The sequence below is a fragment of the Gymnoscopelus microlampas genome, assembly GCF_963454915.1.
Source record: "Gymnoscopelus microlampas genome assembly, chromosome: 8".
NCBI classification, from domain to species: Eukaryota; Metazoa; Chordata; class Actinopteri; order Myctophiformes; family Myctophidae; genus Gymnoscopelus; species Gymnoscopelus microlampas.
The window spans coordinates 29,760,455-29,778,436 of record NC_139945.1 but is presented as its reverse complement, the minus strand read 5'-3'; the positions used below and the strand labels follow the sequence as shown (position 1 = coordinate 29,778,436).

The 17,982-nt window shown below is 42.4% G+C and overlaps 1 protein-coding gene across 2 annotated transcripts in view; it reads right to left on the bottom strand.

Moving 5' to 3' along the window:
- The window catches only part of gramd1bb (GRAM domain containing 1Bb), a gene marked incomplete at its 5' end in the record, with an annotated part of 146,461 nt that overhangs the window by 13,633 nt on the left and 114,846 nt on the right, over positions 1-17,982 (bottom strand). The window contains 9 exons of one of the 2 annotated variants that reach the window (XM_084065413.1): positions 382-500; positions 1,915-2,061; positions 3,157-3,334; positions 6,454-6,583; positions 13,383-13,498; positions 15,809-15,889; positions 16,744-16,839; positions 16,986-17,089; positions 17,715-17,799. In XM_084065413.1, the coding sequence (XP_083921539.1) occupies positions 382-500; positions 1,915-2,061; positions 3,157-3,334; positions 6,454-6,583; positions 13,383-13,498; positions 15,809-15,889; positions 16,744-16,839; positions 16,986-17,089; positions 17,715-17,799 (1,056 nt within the window). The remainder of the gene's footprint in view (positions 1-381; positions 501-1,914; positions 2,062-3,156; positions 3,335-6,453; positions 6,584-13,382; positions 13,499-15,808; positions 15,890-16,743; positions 16,840-16,985; positions 17,090-17,714; positions 17,800-17,982) is intronic. The other variant, XM_084065414.1, reaches the window with a different exon arrangement.

Genomic DNA, 17,982 nt, shown 5'->3' with positions numbered 1-17,982 from the left:
TAAATCATGCTGGTTTCACATGACAAAAGACAGAGGACAGTCTTCAGTCTGATCTGCTGCTCATTATTACAGTCAGACCAATGCCAGGTTGTTGGGTCAGATGATCATCCCTATCCTGAGACATTTAATTAGACGATACAATGAACAAGCAAACTAGTTATATAAAGCAAGGGTTCCCAAACTTTTAAGGCCGCGAAATAATCATATTTGAACTGGGGACCCCTCACCCCTGACAAGCACTTGGAATTATAGGCATTACATTTAGCTTCCACAGATAAATTCCGTTTCCACAGATAAATATTGTGAAAATAGCCTCGCACCTTTTAACGAAAAAACACAAAAAGTTAAAATATGGAGACGAAACACAGAAAGTGAACTGACCTGAGTCTCTGTGACTGTGGCTGTCTTGGGGGCTAGAGGGTTGGACAGAGAGATGGTGTACAGGATGTCTCTGGTCTGGTTCCCAGCGTCCTCTTTCTTCCATGGGTGGTACGACACCTCTGAACACGCAGCACAATGACACACAAATAAACACCACAGGGACAACATATTTTGAGATGGGGATCCGCGGCCAAATACATATTATTTTGGGGGTTCTTGACATGGAAAAGTTGGAGCACCACTGATATAGCAACATACTGTTAGGATTTAGAAAACATTTTTAAATATGCATTTGGTCACTGACCCCCATCTCAAAATGTTTTGTTCCGGCGACCCCTCTCCCCCCAGAAGCAAAGATTTGAGTTACAAATGTTCGCTTTTGCACAAGTTTTCCAAAATAGTGGATCTACAAGCTTGTGCTATTTTTTTTTATAAATCTTAGAATGATAACGGACACTTTCCCGGTCTTGATGGGTTAAAAGTAAACTGGAAACTCACAAATAACATGCTGAGTATTTCAGATTAGTGCTATTCAACTCCAATTGATCCTGTGGATCCAGTGCATTACTGTTTTTCATTTTAGATGGTGTTACATGCTTTTGCCAATGCAGTTTCACATATTGCCCTATGGGGGCGCCACAAGGCGCCAATGCCAAGCTAAAATGTCAAGAGGGAGTAATTTACAAAAAATTACTTCTGAACGTCAGTTGAATTGAAGTCCTACAGATTTTTTTTGGTACACTGTATGTGCATTATGTTTTTCTCATTTTATGACTTTAATTCTTCATTGGGGAATACCGCAGCAATACTGTATTCTATTGAATTAACCCATTCAATCCGGGAATGCATCTCTGTCATTTTAGATTTCTTTGGCTATTCAAAAATAGCAGATCTACAAGCTCATAGCATTACGGTTTTTCATTTTAGATGGTGAGCTTGTAGATCTGCTATTTTTGAAAAATTGTGATTTTTTTTTTGCACAACTTTGAATGTAATATTTTTTAAAGCAAACATTTGTAACTCAAATCTTCGCTTCTGGGGGGTCCCTGGAACAACATATCTTACAAATGTTAGCTTTAAAAAATATGTGTATTCAAAGATTTGCACAAATGTTCACGATTTATTTTTAAATAGCAGATCTACAAGCTCACAGCTCGACAGAGATGCGTTCCCGGATTGAATGGGTTAAATGGGGATTTAACAAAAATACCACTCACCAACACCATGTCAATGTAAAGACACGACAGTAACACTACAATGTAAAGACTACTTGTAACAGAGTGTTTCTACACTGCAGTATTGATACAGTACTTTTTACTAAAGTAGAACATGTGAGTACTTCTTCCACCACCGAATACACATTGCTGATGCTGCCGCGACCAAATTCACAAGATGTGTAGGTTGAATAAAGTGACATGGCTCCCGCAAGTTCAAAGCGATGCTATTATTTTTCATCATGTCCGCCTTTATTATTACACACACAAATAATGTCATGGCAGATCCAATAAGAATCTCCAGAGGGAACACACAGACCTGAGAATCGACGCTGCTCCATGAAGTCGCTCATGAACTGTGACTCAGTGAAGAGGATGTCGTACATCTTGTCTACACTGAAGTTGTACACCTCGTTGATGTACTGTCTGCCGCCCAGGTCCTCGTGGAAGGCCTGCACCTCGCCTGCTAGACACACACACACACACACACACACACACACACACACACACACACACACACACACACACACACACACACACACACACACACACACACACACACACACACACACACACACACACACACACACACACACACACACACACACACACACACACACAGGGATAAAGATGAAAAGGTACGACTTTGACATCTGGTCTGAGCCTGACATGTTCCAACACACTTGCACGCGTGCGCACACACACACACACATACAAAATGAAAAATGCACCAGGCTGAATATTTAACATACAGGTGACACCGATCCAGGCAGCCTGTTTCAGTGTACCACACAGCCTTATGCTAGACGTGTATATTAAAATAATAATAATAATAATTTCCCTCCACGTTTTGTGCAAATTGTCATCGTCACACGCACACTCACTAAGAGACATTGCCGGGACTCAACCGACAATTCAGTTTATTTCCAACTAGTACCACAGCATGGTAAGCAGTAGGCTACTATGTTCTGTCAGGACAACTCATGAAGGATAAGATATTTTCATTCATTCATTGCAGCAGCAGCATAGATGCAGTAGGCAGCAGCAAAAGGCAAACAAGGAATGAGCAATGCAACTTCCCCATTTAAATAGGGTGTTCTATTGTGAAGTGAGTATGTGATTGGTTGAGAAAAGAAGCATGGAGCGGAGACCGACCGATAGTCGGCCAGCAGCAACTGCACCGAGTTCCCTGACAGAACTTGCTCTGCGCATGTCTGCACCAAGCGCAACGCTCATTTCTGTATAGCTCACAGAATAAAGAACTTTGTAACCTCAAATAGGGCTGCAGCAGTTAGTCGAACTAATAGATTTAATCGATTATAAAAATAAAAATCAAAAATGTTATAAAATAATAAAAGAATGGATTAATAATGAATCCCTATTTGTCATTTTAGGTGAAAAGTTGTGACACGTTGACTTTGTCTGTCGCGTGTCGAGAAGGCCTACTTTACTTCAGTAAGGTCTTCAGCTTTTATTTATGAGCCAGGTTGTGTTGTTAATCCGTTTTTTTTTGGCAAGGGACACCATCTTGCCATGGAGTATTTAAAGACTAGGTTTTTACCCTCGTCGTGTGTCTCGGAGGAGTCGCTGAGCTCGGTGGGGATGTCTTCGTTGTCGTTGAAGTCCAGCGAGGGCGAGGTGACGGGGACGCCCAGGACGCCCGCCACCTCCTCCACCACCAGGGGTAAAAGCAGCTCCCCATCCGGCAGGCAGTCTGCAAACTCCTCCGGCAAGTCAAACTGAGAGAGAAAACACACAGAGAGAGAGAGATTAGGTTCAGTGACATCATGAGAATAGAATAGAATAGTCCCCACTCCTTTGGGGTGTTATTTTGTCACATTATGTGTATATATGTATATATATATGCACATAGCGTGAAATTCGTCCTCTGCTTTTAACCCACCCTATAACAACTAGGAGCAGTGGGCAGCCTTCTCCCCCCATTGGCGCCCGGGGAGCAATTGGGGTGAAGAGTCTTGCTCAAGGAAACACACATCGACACATTGCTGTCACGGCCGGGAATCGTACCTGGGACAACCAGGGGTCTGGCTCCCCAGGCGGGCTCACTAACCACTCAGCTATGGCCGCCCCCATGGACTTATTATGTAAGAATACAACATGGGTCATTCATTCGTTCACAAAGTCCTTGCCTTTCCTTGCAAGGACATTTTAATGAGTTGACAGTATGCATAGTGGAATGCCCTAGTGATCACATGTATGTTCCGAAATATGTGGATGACACCTGTTAATACTCCCCGATGTTAATATTAGTGTTTATTTGAGTAAAGTCGGCCTAGTGGAGTGAGCACAGGGACAGTTTATTAAATTCGGAGACAGAGTAAAATGTATTAACTTCACGCTATGCGGTATTGAGGCAGTGTGGTTTAAATTCAGAAGGAGAACAATGAGTTGTTTCTCAGGCTGATTGATTTAGCCCGTGGCCCGGCAAATATGACAAGAGCTTCATCATAACCAAACCAAATCAAATTTGCGATTATGGAACAACTCATTTTATGCCCTTATCTATCGCTCCCGGTCGCAGTGCAGACAGACAAATATCAATAACAGCAGTTAATATAGCATTCACATATTGTATTTTAAACAATCGAGTGTGCTGTTGCTGGCATCAAATAATAAATCAAATAATTCCCTACTATTTGTAAGAGGCAGAGGAGAGAAAATATGTTTAGTGCCCTGTAGTCAATGAAGACGTTAGGGGTTCTCTACAATTCAAACCATCCTGCAGCCGTAAGCAGTTATGATCATATCATACAATTCATGGTAATGACATTTTCCACATACATTTGTGTAAGATTTGAGTGAGTTTGTTTGTTTGTTTGTGATAATACTCATGGGGGAATCAAGCTCAGGACTCTAGCACTTTTGCTCATGGACTTTTCACTGGTTTCCTTATTAGAGGCAAACTGCTGTAAATATTTTCACTGTGGATAGATGGTATATTCCTCATTATACTCGGTAGATTGACTGTCCATATACATGATGACACTACACACACACACACACACACACACACACACACACACACACACACACACACACACACACACACACACACACACACACACACCTCAAATGATTTGAAGTCATGTGAATGAATGAATGTGTAGCATCAAGTCCCACAGTTAATCATGCAGGCAAGTTAATATGTTTGATGTTAAAGCGATGTAACGTCAAGCTCTAATGGATTATGTCGTTTACCGAAGAATAATCAAGTGATAACATTTCACAGGGCAGATATGACAAATAACAAATAAAAAAAGAAATGATTGACATGCTGTATTTAATAACGTTACACTTTAAAAAATAATAAAAGATAGCGGACAATGTACAAGCTTATAACTCATCATGATGCGACTCGTTGTGAGCTTGTATATCGGCTTGCGATCAGATGATTGTGTAATGTTTGTGACAAGCTTGACCCACAAAGGGAGGCCTGATCTGTGTTCCAGACAGCGTGACTTGAACTGATTTGTGCCGTTCATGTGATATCAAGCCACATGCCACTATGTGCTACTAATAACGGTAGAGGAAAATCAAAGGGCATTTCGTGTTGACTCGAGTGGTGAGGTGGTCTTACTATCTAGGGCATGAGGTATATATAAAATGTATATCATTGCTGTCAGGAAGAAACCTCCTATCTCCATATTTTAATCCATTAAGACCGGGAACACATCTGTGTCATTTTAAGATTTTTTGTTTTGTTTTTTATTGTGGAAAATTTGTGCAAATCATACTACAGCGTCACACAAAAACATCAGAAGTAGCAGATCCACAAGCTAGAACTTCTGCTACTTTTGCTAATATCGAATTTGAATCTAGAAAATTAACAGTTTTGGACATAATATGAGGTTTCCACCCGACAGCAACGATATGGAACGCACACATAAACACAAACATACCCAGTAATAGAAGCTGGGCACAGGAGAAGTTACACACACACACACACACACACACACACACACACACACACACACACACACACACACACACACACACACACACACACACACACACACACACACACACACACACACACACACACACACACACACAGGTTAATTATAGTATTCCCTGAACTACACAAGGCTGTAAAAAAACACAAGTTGGATGACAGCGCCACTGTGTCAAGACGTCAACATGAAAAGTGATGCAGTGAGGCCCCAGTGTGGATTTCACTGAAGGTCTCTGAAGCAATTTACAGTTCTGTCAGGGATTGATGGATCAATTCTCAAGGCCTTCAGAAAGCTCTTGTGCAAGCAGTGCATTTCACCCCTGCATTTAACCTCTGCCACTCACTGCATGACAAGATATTTTGTCCACAATTCCATGCTGTATTGATGTTGGCACCAATAGGAGAGATAACAGGCCAACATTGATAAAAAAAGAACAATTCTTTAATTAAGTAATGCAGAGGGTCCATTTAGTTTCCAACACTCCATCATTTAGCTGGGGACCAACTGGAATCCCCTCAAGGACCACTGGTGGTCCCCGGACCACTGGTTGAGAACCACTGGTGTAGGACATCGAGCCATACAAATGGGAATTGGACAAATTAAGTTTATTTAAATTTTCCGGCACAATAAACTTTATAAATTAAGTTAAGTATTAATAACTAATGTGAACACATGTGCTTGCATCATGTGACTGCGGTTCTGTTGGTGTGTGGGCGTGAGTGTCTGAGTCCCACTGTAATGGTGGTGTCGTTTGCTGGGCTGAGCCATAGTAGCCTAATGTGGCTGATGGTGTGTGTGTGTGTGTGTGTGTGTGTGTGCGTGTGTGTGTGTGCTTGCGTGCGTGCGTGCGTGCGTGCGTGCGCGTGCGTGCGTGCGTGGCTCACTGTAATGGGAGTTTCGTTCCGTGGACTGTGGCTGGTGCTGTTGTGGACTGGAGGAGGGCTGGCCTCGGCGCTGCTCTTGAAGGACTCGTTGATGATCTCGTTCTCCTCATTGGGGATTTCTTCACAGAACCTGCAAACAGAGGACAGGTCGTCTGTACCCCTCACTAGCACCTCAGTCTTTGCTATGACCCCGGCTGGTGGTATTGAAACCCCCGACCTCCCCATCTCAAAGCGGACACTCAAACTACAAGGCCACTGAGCTGGTGCGTTCTAGTTAGCAAAAAATCCCTGTAAATCTCACATGAATCCTGAAAGAATCCAACAGTTGTTTTTTTGTGTGTTTTTTTCTCTTCCATACACATTTCCAGAGGTCATAGTGAACAAAGAGAGAAAACTGTTTCAACAAGAAAAGGTGTATATACTGTACATGGTCTGAAACACACTAGATATTGGAAAGAAAGACCATGAGCACAGACTTGCACATTGGTCTGTGGCTTAATGCCTATCACAACGCCTATTCAGAGTCAGGCCAGCGTTTGCAAGAGTAAGTGAATAGTGATCCTTGAAACCTTGCCCAAAAATATAGTCAAACATAGTCAATACTTATGCTATAGAGGCAGGGTTTTCAACTGGTGGTCCATGGACCGCTGGTGGTCCGTGACGGTATCTGCACGTGGTCCCTGACTAAGCATTCAGTAAAATAGGAGACTGAAGGGTTTTTGTTGTTGTTGTTGTTTTTTTCTTTCTTATTATTCTTTTTTTTTTTAATGCTCAATGTTAAGCGGACCAACAACCTTGGATACATAGGCCTTTATTTATTCCGTGAAGGAAATAAAGCATCACTAGCGTCAAGAAACGTGTCTCTGGGCTCTTAAGTGTATTCAGGGGGAGTGGCAGCCCGATGGCACAGAACTTGGGCAAGGGGGGTTCGGGTTGGTCAAATTGATGAGAGGCGGAGCATGACCGCTGCTGGTAGAAAGGGAATCTACAGGGCATAAAGGGGTTCAACCGGGGCGATGGACAACAAAGCTTGAGAATGACCCCCCTCCTACTGACATGGGAATCTCCCCTTCTGAAGACCTCCCTTCTGGCTCAGAAGCACCATGGGTCTAGTGGGAGGCACTCAACCGCCTGAGAACAGGAATGGGGCGATCAAAAGCTGCTATGTCCAGATGGGGCTACAAAACCGGCCCAACCATCTGTGAATGTGGAGAAGCGGACCATACGATGCAGCACTGCCTTGTCTGTCCTCTACTACCCAACCAGTGCAGCTTAAAAGATCTCGCAGAGTTCAATAATAATACAAAGGACTGTGTAAAGAAATGGGAAACTGTCATATAACCACTTGCTTCAAAGACACGAAAAGAAGAAGAACCTGGGCGATAACCGAGAAGAAGAAAAAGACCAAGCCAGTTTGCTCCAGATTGGTCCAGCAGTGTGCAAGACTAGCTGTGAACACAGACAGACAGACAGACAGAAAAACATGGAAACACCGTCAGTGGTATTAACATGTTTGCCAGAGATTTAAACCAGTACCACAGTACAAATTATTTGTATACACAAGGCCGATCGATGCCCGTAGGGAACGATGCCTGTTGGGAACGTATTCTCCTCCGATAATGAAATGCACCCTGTACCCTTTTGAACCTGTTGTCAGACAACTCATCGTACCCCTCCATCTGCCTTTCATGTCCATACATGGGGATCTCTTCCTCTGTATAAGTAATTTTATTTCCATATAAGGGGATCCCTGATGACATCAGTATGACGTCATAGTACCGACATCAGTTGTACGGTTCACACAGAGATAATGTGCATTCTTCAGGGAAGTCCATACATGGAGTTCTATTGTCGCACAGTGGTTCTGGACAACCAATAAGTCACACAGAACACTCCATGAGATTTTGCACATTTCTGAATAGATGAGTCCCTTCGACAACGTTTTCCCACACACTCACATCACGACTCCACCTCCAAGATGTCCAACCTCCAAATATACAATGACAAATTAATTCATTGCAATGACGCCTGCGCAAATCAGCAGTTTGGAATGCTTGGCAACAGTTTGTGTCGTGTGTGACATCAGACCAGAAATCTGCTCAACATGCTATATAAGAACAGTATATCAAAGAGAAATTGTTACTTCAAACATAATCTATTGAGGCGTTCTGAGTTGAAGAAGACCGGGATAAATAACTAAGTTAAAGACTGAGGAGTTTGAGAGAGACTGTAAGAGGGAAAATCTTCCTGCCCCATAAAAGGCAATAGACTCCAAATTTGTCTGTGTCCAAGACACAGTGTAGTCAAGGACAAAATACTGAGACAGTCCAAGTAAAAAGACAGATTTATAAAGGAGAGAGAGAGACAAGTGAGCGAAGAGAAGATGAAGACAAATCTCCAAGCCGAAAGAGAACAAATATTTCCATCCAAGGATTTCAGCAGCTGTGATGAAGAACCAGCGGCCGTTCAAATTGCCAGCTCTATAACCAACCAGAGAAAAGGAGATGGAACTGATGAATCAAGATCTTACCAAGACTTTAACTCAGCCAGGAGAAGTAAAGATAGATCTGATGACTTATACAGGAAAGAAAACCACATATGTAAACAGTGTGGTAAGAGTTTCAGTCGGTTAGGTACTTTGAAGGCACACCAGCAAATCCATACCGCAGAAAAACCCTTTCACTGTAAAAGTTGTGACAAGAGTTTCAGTGCATTAGGTTACCTGACGCAGCACCAGCGTATCCACACTGGAGAAAAGCCTTTCCACTGTAAACATTGTGACAAGAGTTTCAATGAGTTATGTAATCTGAAGAGACACCAGTGTGTCCACACTGGAGAAAAGCCTTTCCACTGTAAACATTGTGACAAGAGTTTCAATGAGTTAGGTAATATGAAGAGACACCAGCGTGTCCACACTGGAGAAAAGCCTTTCCTCTGTAAACAGTGTGGTAAGAGTTTCAGTACATCAGGTCACTTGAAGATACACCTGCGTATCCACACTGGAGAAAAGCCTTTCCACTGTAAACAGTGTGATAAGAGTTTCAGTACGTCAGGTAGTTTGAAGTCACACCAGCGAATCCATACTGGAGAAAAACCTTTTCACTGTAAGAATTGTGACAAGAGTTTCAGTGCATTAGGTGACCTGACGCAGCACCAGCGTATCCACACTGGAGAAAAGCCTTTCCACTGTAAACATTGTGACAAGCGTTTCAGTGGGTCAGGTAATCTGAAGGCACACCAGCGTCTCCACACTGGAGAAAAGCCTTTCCTCTGTAAACAGTGTGGTAAGAGTTTCTATCAGTTAGGTGCTCTCAAAAGACACCACCGTGTCCACACTGGAGAAAAGCCTTACTGCTGTAAACAGTGTGATGAGAGTTTCAGTACGTCAGGTAATTTGAAGACACACCTGCATATCCACACTGGAGAAAAGTCTTTCCTCTGTAAACAGTGTGGTAAGAGTTTCAGTACATCAGGTATTTTGAAGACACACCTGCATATCCACACTGGAGAAAAGTCTTTCCTCTGTAAACAGTGTGGTAAGAGTTTCAGTACATCAGGTATTTTGAAGACACACCTGCATATCCACACTGGAGAAAAGTCTTTCCACTGTAAACAGTGTGCTAAGAGTTTCAGTCGATCAGGTACTTTGAAGATACACCTGTGTATCCATACTGGAGAAAAACCTTTTCACTGTAAACAGTGTGGTAAGAGTTTCAGTGTGTTAGGTCACCTGAAGTGGCACAAGCGTATCCATACTGGAGAAAAGCCTTTCCACTGTAAACAGTGTGATGAGAGTTTCAATGACTTAGGTAATCTGAAGGGACACCAGCGTATCCACACTGGAGAAAAGCCTTTTCTCTGTAAACAGTGTTGTAAGAGTTTCAGGCCTTTAAGTAGTCTGAAGAAACACTTGCAAGTCCACTCTGGAGAAAAGCCTTTCCAGTGTTAACAGGAAGTTTACACTGGAAAGGAGTTAGGTACTTTGAAGAGACACCAGCGTGTCCACACCTGAGAAAAACCTTTCCTATGTACAGTGTGAAAAGTGTTTCAGTGTGTTGGGTGACCTGAAGAAGCACCAGCGTATCCACACTGGACAAAAACATTTCTACTGCCTTTCATGTCCATATATGGAGATCTCTTCCACTGTAAACAATGTGACAAGAAATGCAACTTGTCAGATATTTTGTAGACTCTAGTGCAGTGGTGTCAAGGTGGCGGCCCGCGGAAAGGTCCATGGCGGCCCGCGAAATACTTTTAAAAATAGTAAATTGATACTACTAAAAAAAACAGAGAGAAAAAAAAAAGACCCAAAAAAACGGCTGCCAGTAGCTTCTTAATTATGCACTGAGGCTGGGTCTGAATACTGGACAAACTTATTCTGTGAGAAGAACAATGGCCAAGCCGTGAAGCCACACCCAAGGTCATTAGCATACAGAGGACCATCACCATCATTCAACTCTACCTGGAGAGAACGCTTTTTCAACAGCATCACAAATCCGGTAAAACACCGTTGTATGGAGAAGTATATATCAGTTGCGTCTCTCTGGAGGAGTAGAGCGCTGCATTCCTCTCCACACCCCGCCCTGCCCCCGCCCCCCTCTCACCTCCCCCTCACACAGCACCGCCCCCCTCTCACCTCCCCCTCACACAGCACCGTCTCAACTGAAGAAGTGAGAAAGGAATAGCCTTCCCTGCAAACTTTGTAACCAGTGTTGCTGTTCTCTCATCTTGACAACTAGAATCCACTTGTCAGAGGGTGTAACATTAGTAGGATAACATGCGCAGGGCAAAAATAATTAACACCAGCTGTGAACACTTGTCTTTGATTGTGTGTGTGTGTGTGTGTGTGTGTGTGTGTGTGTGTGTGTGTGTGTGTGTGTGTGTGTGTGTGTGTGTGTGTGTGTGTGTGTGTGTGTGTGTGTGTGTGTGTGTGTGTGTGTGTGTGTCTTTCTGAAATGAAACTGAAAGTAACTCCTCCAAAAGGAAGGAATGGCAGGCCTAATATTATTAATGCATTTTGGCTGTGTGCAATAATGCAGTACTGCGGGAAGCAGGGGTGCGGGGGGTGCGGCCGCCCCCCCCCCCCCCCCCCCCTCCCGAACCGAATGAACTGAATTTAGGTGACCAAAACCCCCGAAAACATACCGCACCCGCAACATAAAAGGTCTTCCCGCGGCTATGCAATAATGCACCTGCAGACATTAAATTGCCTTTTGTTAGGCTATTCAATATTAGTTTTAATTTCTTGAAATCATATTTATTTAATTTGCAATAATTCAACTGTATGGCATGCTAATAGTTTGAGACATATTGTATTATATTACTACACAATAGTAAATAAATAATTCTGCACAATAAATAAATATGTTTTAAATAACTGATCTAAATATGGATTATAGTTATGATAAGTGTTTCCATAATCATGTAGCTCTACAACAGAGGCATAGCCATGACAGCATGGTACAAATAATAATATTTATTTTGCTGGAAAAATTCTGGCACTGTAGTGAAAACGTGGCTTAAAACATGGTAATCGTTACCTAACCACCCACACAACCAGGTATTGTTTAACTTCAAATTGAATGATTCTACTTAAAATGGTTTATTGGGGCTCCTTACAAATTGCATTGTTTGTTTTCAAAGTCAAAAAAGTAGCTATTCTTCTTAATACATTAAAAAAAATGTGATATACGTAGTTAGTGGCAGTGTCTGAGACAACAGATGCTGTATAACTGAACTGAATGCGTGTGAGCGCGCATGCGTGTCCGCAACTGGTTTCGGCCCACATCAAGTCACCATTTGACCAATGTGGCCCGGACCCCAAAATGAGCTCGACACCCCTGCTCTAGTGCATTGGTTCTCAAAGTGGGGTCCGGGGACCCCCAGGGGTACTTGAGGGAGTTCCAGGGGGTCCCCAGCTAAATGATGGATAGGAACCAAATGGACCCGTATGGGTCTGTAACTCTGAGAGTGTACAAATGGAACCAAATGGACCCTAACGGGTCCATTTGGTTCCATTTGTACACTCTCAGAGTTAAATTAACATTGATTTTACCATATGAATTGGGGTCCCAGAGATATAAATGCCATTAAATGGGGGTCCGTAGCCTAATGCATATCAAACTGGAGGTCCTTGAAATTAAAATGGTTGAGAATCACTGCTAGAGCCGTAAAAATCTTCTCTTATGGGGGTCCCTGGCATATCTTTTCAAATGGGGGTCCGCGGGCTAATAAGTGTCAATTTGGGGGTCCTTGACATGAAATAGTTTGAGAAGCACTGCTCTAGTGTATTTTTCCCTCCATTGTTGAATGGAGGGAAAAAAATCAATCCTGGTCAGCGTCTCCACACACTACACAACGTACCAGATGAAAACAACATACAGTAGATGTGGGCGTGCACTGCTGCACTGGGACACACTTGGTGGGAGAGCATTTATACCTACATTATAAGCACAGCATTGCATTGCACAGCATTAGAGTACACTCGTCAGTTGGCCCGAGGTCCACACTGCCAAAGACGAGTTGACCAGTGTGTTTTTTTGGTGTGTTTTCAATGGTTTACGCTAGAGGGCGCTGTTCGCCAACCTATGAGTGATCCTATGACTTCTGGAGAAGAGTAGACCATGAAATAATGTGATCACAACAAACCCAGCCCCGTCCGATCTAATGTTAAAGGATTTATAAAAGTAAAGTTTTCTCTGCTTTCTGTTGCTTTTTGGCCAAAACAACCCACATTCAACTGCCCATAACTATGGAATGGACTATCGCGGCGGCACAATATCTTTTCTCAGAGACAAAGGTTAATATAAACACTCGGAATCGCTGGCAAGGGCAGCTATAGACGATGTTTTAACCCTGGCAGTCAATGAGTTAATGGCTTAACTGCCAGCTTTTACAGTTAGTCCCCACCACGGTAAACTCACACTCACCCCATGGTGTTGAAGTCATCGTCAGGGGGAACGTAGTCCTCATCGTCGCTGGTCAGGCCCAGCTCGCTGCCGTAACACTGATGGACAAAGTGCCACAGCTCTTTTGGGCACAGAGGCTGAGGAAGGGAGGAAGGGAACCAGTCAGAGATGCATCAATGTCAACGTTACTTTAGAAAAACAATGATGTGATGTGGCTCCACTGATCATGTTCAACCCAGATTTGGCACTAACAAGGGTTTGAATTTGTTTTCCTGCTATGCCACCAAAATGTGGAATGCCCTACCAAAAGCTGTGAAGGAGTGTAAAATGTGGTGTATTTCAAGGCTGATACAGTGGAATATGAAATTATTATGATATTAGTACATTATAAGCACAAACCGGTAGAGTGTCTCATAAACAGGTGAAGACCATAAAAGTCACTAGTCACTATCTGGAGAGGTTCTAGCAGTGGCTAAAAGCTGCTGAATTGGCCAAGGTGACACCTTCAGCTGTTCTGTCCTGTGCCTTGGGTGTGAGTCCAAACGTGGAATCAAGCTGAGCTCTAAGCGCCGTCTAAATTAGGCAATAGTGCCCGTTAACACTAACAACTGCTCTCTACTTGGGTGGAACAAACTTAAATGCTTACTAATCTTCTCTAAATTCACAAATAAATATAGGACTAAGTTTTAGTAAAATAGGGCCGAGGGAAAAACCCTTTATAGTGGGATAACATGATCAGGCTGTCTCTAAGTCCGAGATTAATGATGCGTTTCTTTTAAGTCATTTTAATCATCTAAATAATTTATACCACGTCAGACATGTTACTGTTTAGACTTATTTCAAATAATAGCTAATAGGATGTTGTATAATAATGTCATAATGTGAGTGTATGGAAAAGTACAGTTCTATAGATAAGGTTTAAGGGAATAATGTGTACAAATCAAGGCAGATCCTAAACTCATTGTGCTGACTAAGAAGGGGCGGGCCCAAGCATTTGTGATTGACAGTCACAGACGGAAGATAGTCTATTTATGTTAACTGTTTTAGTATATAATGACTCGTAATAGAAGCAAACGGGACTCTGTGTTTTGGGTACACACAGATGTCACGTTCAGGGAAGCATATTCTATGAAAGGCGCTGTACGATGATTGACTTGTATGTACGGATTGCAAGAGAACTCTGACAATAAATGGAATTGTTTGAGAATGGAAACTCGGTCTCTGAGCGTTGGCTTATTTCCCCGTCATTTGGATATTGACTCGTATTCTACCGGTCCCCTTATGGTCCAGAGACGACAAAAACCCTACTCTCCTTTGGTGGCTGCAATTCGAAACTAGCCCCTGTAAAAGTCAAAGCCTAGCCCCCCCCCCCTCCTCGAACTGTTTACTGTACATATTTTTGTTTTTCTGTTTTCAAACAGTTTTTATGATGTTTTGCATAGAAGTGTATATCTGTCTGTCATTAAATATCTCTATGAATCGAGTACAAAGGACCCCAATGGAAACAAGCCATAGGATTTCTTGGGTTTTAAATCCTCTTAGCACAGTGGTTCTCAAACCTTTTCATGTCAAGGACCCCCAAATTGACACTTACTAGCCCGCGGACCCCCATTCGAAAACATATGCCAGGGACCCCATAATAAGAGAAGATTTTTTCGGTTCTAGCAGTGATTCTCAACTGTTTTAATTTCAAGGACCCCCCAGTTTGACATGCATTAGGCTACTAACCCCCATTTAATGGCATTTCTATCTCTGGGACCCCAATTTATATTGTAAAATCAATGTTAATTTAACTCTGAGAGTGTACAAATGGAACCAAATGGACCCGGTAGGGTCCATTTGGTTCCATGTGTACACTCTCAGAGTTACAGACCCATAAGGGTCCATTTGGTTCCTAACTATCCATCATTTAGCTGGGGACCCCCTGGAACTCCCTCAAGGACCCCTGGGGGTCCCCGGACCCCACTTTGAGAACCAATGTCTTAGCAGACCTTGTATTGAACTACACTTTCCTGTGCTTTTTTTTGCAAACTGCTAATAAAGTATTCAATCAAATCAAACAATCATGTTCTGATTCTGATGTTCACCTGTGTGATAATTATAAAGAACACAATATCAACATAGTATGTTGCAAAGGCAGAAAAACTAAAGGATTTTTTCCTATAGTATTCCTCCAAATGCATGGCAGACCTTTAGAGAGAGATTTTAGAGAGAGAGAGATTTAACAGCTACATTTCACACTGGGAAAATATAGTTAGATTTCATGTTTACAAGTAACTAAGGCTGCGGTGAAATAAACAAATGTTTGGCCAATACTGATGGCCACTGGAGGTACATTTGACTTACTGGTCCAGTGCTGCTATTTTGGCTAATATATATACTGTTTTAAATGCTACAGTACATAACTGTAGCATTTAAAACATGAAGTGACGTCATGGCTTACTCACCTTGTCCATCAGAGCATTTTGCCACAATCTGAACATCATCATGTACGTTCTGTCCCTGGCTCCAAATGAGGTGAAAAAGTGCTGTGAAGAATGAAAGCAGAATGTTGAGACTTGGCTGCCATAATATTGACATTGAACAATGAAGAGGAACTTAGTAGTAGGCTATTTCAGCAACATGCATGCATCCAGTCCAAGAGTATTCTTCAAAAAATAAAACAGGCCGCTATCAACAACTTTTCCTCAGCACACTTTAACCCATTAAGACCGGGAACGCAGCTGTGTGTCATTTTTAGATTTCTTTGGCTATTAAAAAATAGCAGATATACAAGCTTGAGCTTGTATATCTGCTATTTGTTTGAAAAATCATGAACATCTTTGCAAATCTTTGAATATATATTTCTATCAAAGCAAACATTTTTAACTTAAATCTTTGCTTCAGGGGATTCTACAAAATGTCTGTCAGGTGTTTAAGAATAAACTGAAACAAAATATTTTGTTCCAGGGAGAAGCAAAGATTTGAGTTAAAATGTATATATATATATTCAAAGATTTGCACAACGTTTCACGATTTTTCAAAAATAGCAGATCTACAAGCTCATAGCGTGGCCGCGCTATGAGCACACACACACACACACACACACACACACACACACACACACACACACACACACACACACACACACACACACACACACACACACACACACACACACACACACACACACACACACACACACACACACACACACACACACACACACACACGCTATGAGCTTGTATATCTGCTATGTTTGAACAGCCAAAGAAATCTGAATTGACACGGATGCGTTTCCGGTCTTAATGGGTTAACATTCAGTGCATTATTGGTCAAGGACACTCTGGCAGTGATGTGGACACCACCTTGCTATGCTTTATCATATTTCTGTGGCCCTCACCTTCTCAGTGTCCGTGCAGACCTGCATGGCATTGGGGATGAGGCGAGCGGTCTTCTCTTTCGTCATGGAGCAGATGTCTTTTAACCGCACTGTCAGCTGCAGACACACACACACACACACACACACACACACACACACACACGCACACACATGCATAATTACTTGGACACAGCAAATGACATTTTGCAGAGCTGTAGACATTTTTAACAGGTAGAACAGTGTCACAAACGTTACATGCATACCAGAGTCTCCCAGCGGAAAATGTTGCTGTAGAAACAGATCCAGTTCTCCGAGAGGTAGAGGCGTCCCTGAAGGAGGATGTCCCTTTGCAGGGCACATGAGTAGTCTGACCACGCGCACACGCACACACACACACACACACACACACACACACACACACACACACACACACACACACACACACACACACACACACACACACAGTTTGTTTTTTCAAATGTAAGGATTCTCAAACATTTTCATTTCAAGGACCCCCAAATTGGTATGCATATGTATTAACCCCCATTTGAAAAGAAAGGGAACCCATAAGAGAAGATATGTCTCCAGACAGAATCACTGCTTTAGGCATTTCAGCATTTATGTGAGAGACACTGGAAATGTATGGAGTGCTATCGCTGGCATCTCTCTCTCTCTCTCTGTCTCTCCTTCTCTCTGTCTCTCTCAGTGGTGGAAAAAGTACTCACATGTTTTACTTAAGTAAAAGTATCAATACTGCAATGTAGAAGTAGTCTGTTACAAGTAAAAGTCCAAAATTAAAAATGTACTTGAGTAAAAGTACAAAACTATTGATATCAAAATGTACTTAAAAGTGCTAAAAGTAAAAGGACTAAAATGTTTGAAAATAGCAGATCTACAAGCTCACAATGTGTCAAAGTGGTTAATGTGCGTTTCAAAAATTATAATTACTAAGAAAATGATGGATAATTGCAGCCCTAGTCCACTCCACTCACCCACGATGAGTCTCTCTGTGTCGGGGAGCTGTTTGAAGAGCTTCCTGAAGTCCTCATTGCGCTGCTTATACGTAGGACTCAGCACCTAGACAGACAGACAGACAGACAGACAACAATGGTGAAATTAACCTTTAATTTAATCTCAGCCATCCACACTTAACACACTGTCTCATGCTCACTCACACATTAGTTATTTGGACCCAAACGCAAAAATAGCCTTGTTAAAACCACCCACAAGTCTCTGATCAGGATGTTTTTTGGGGTTAGT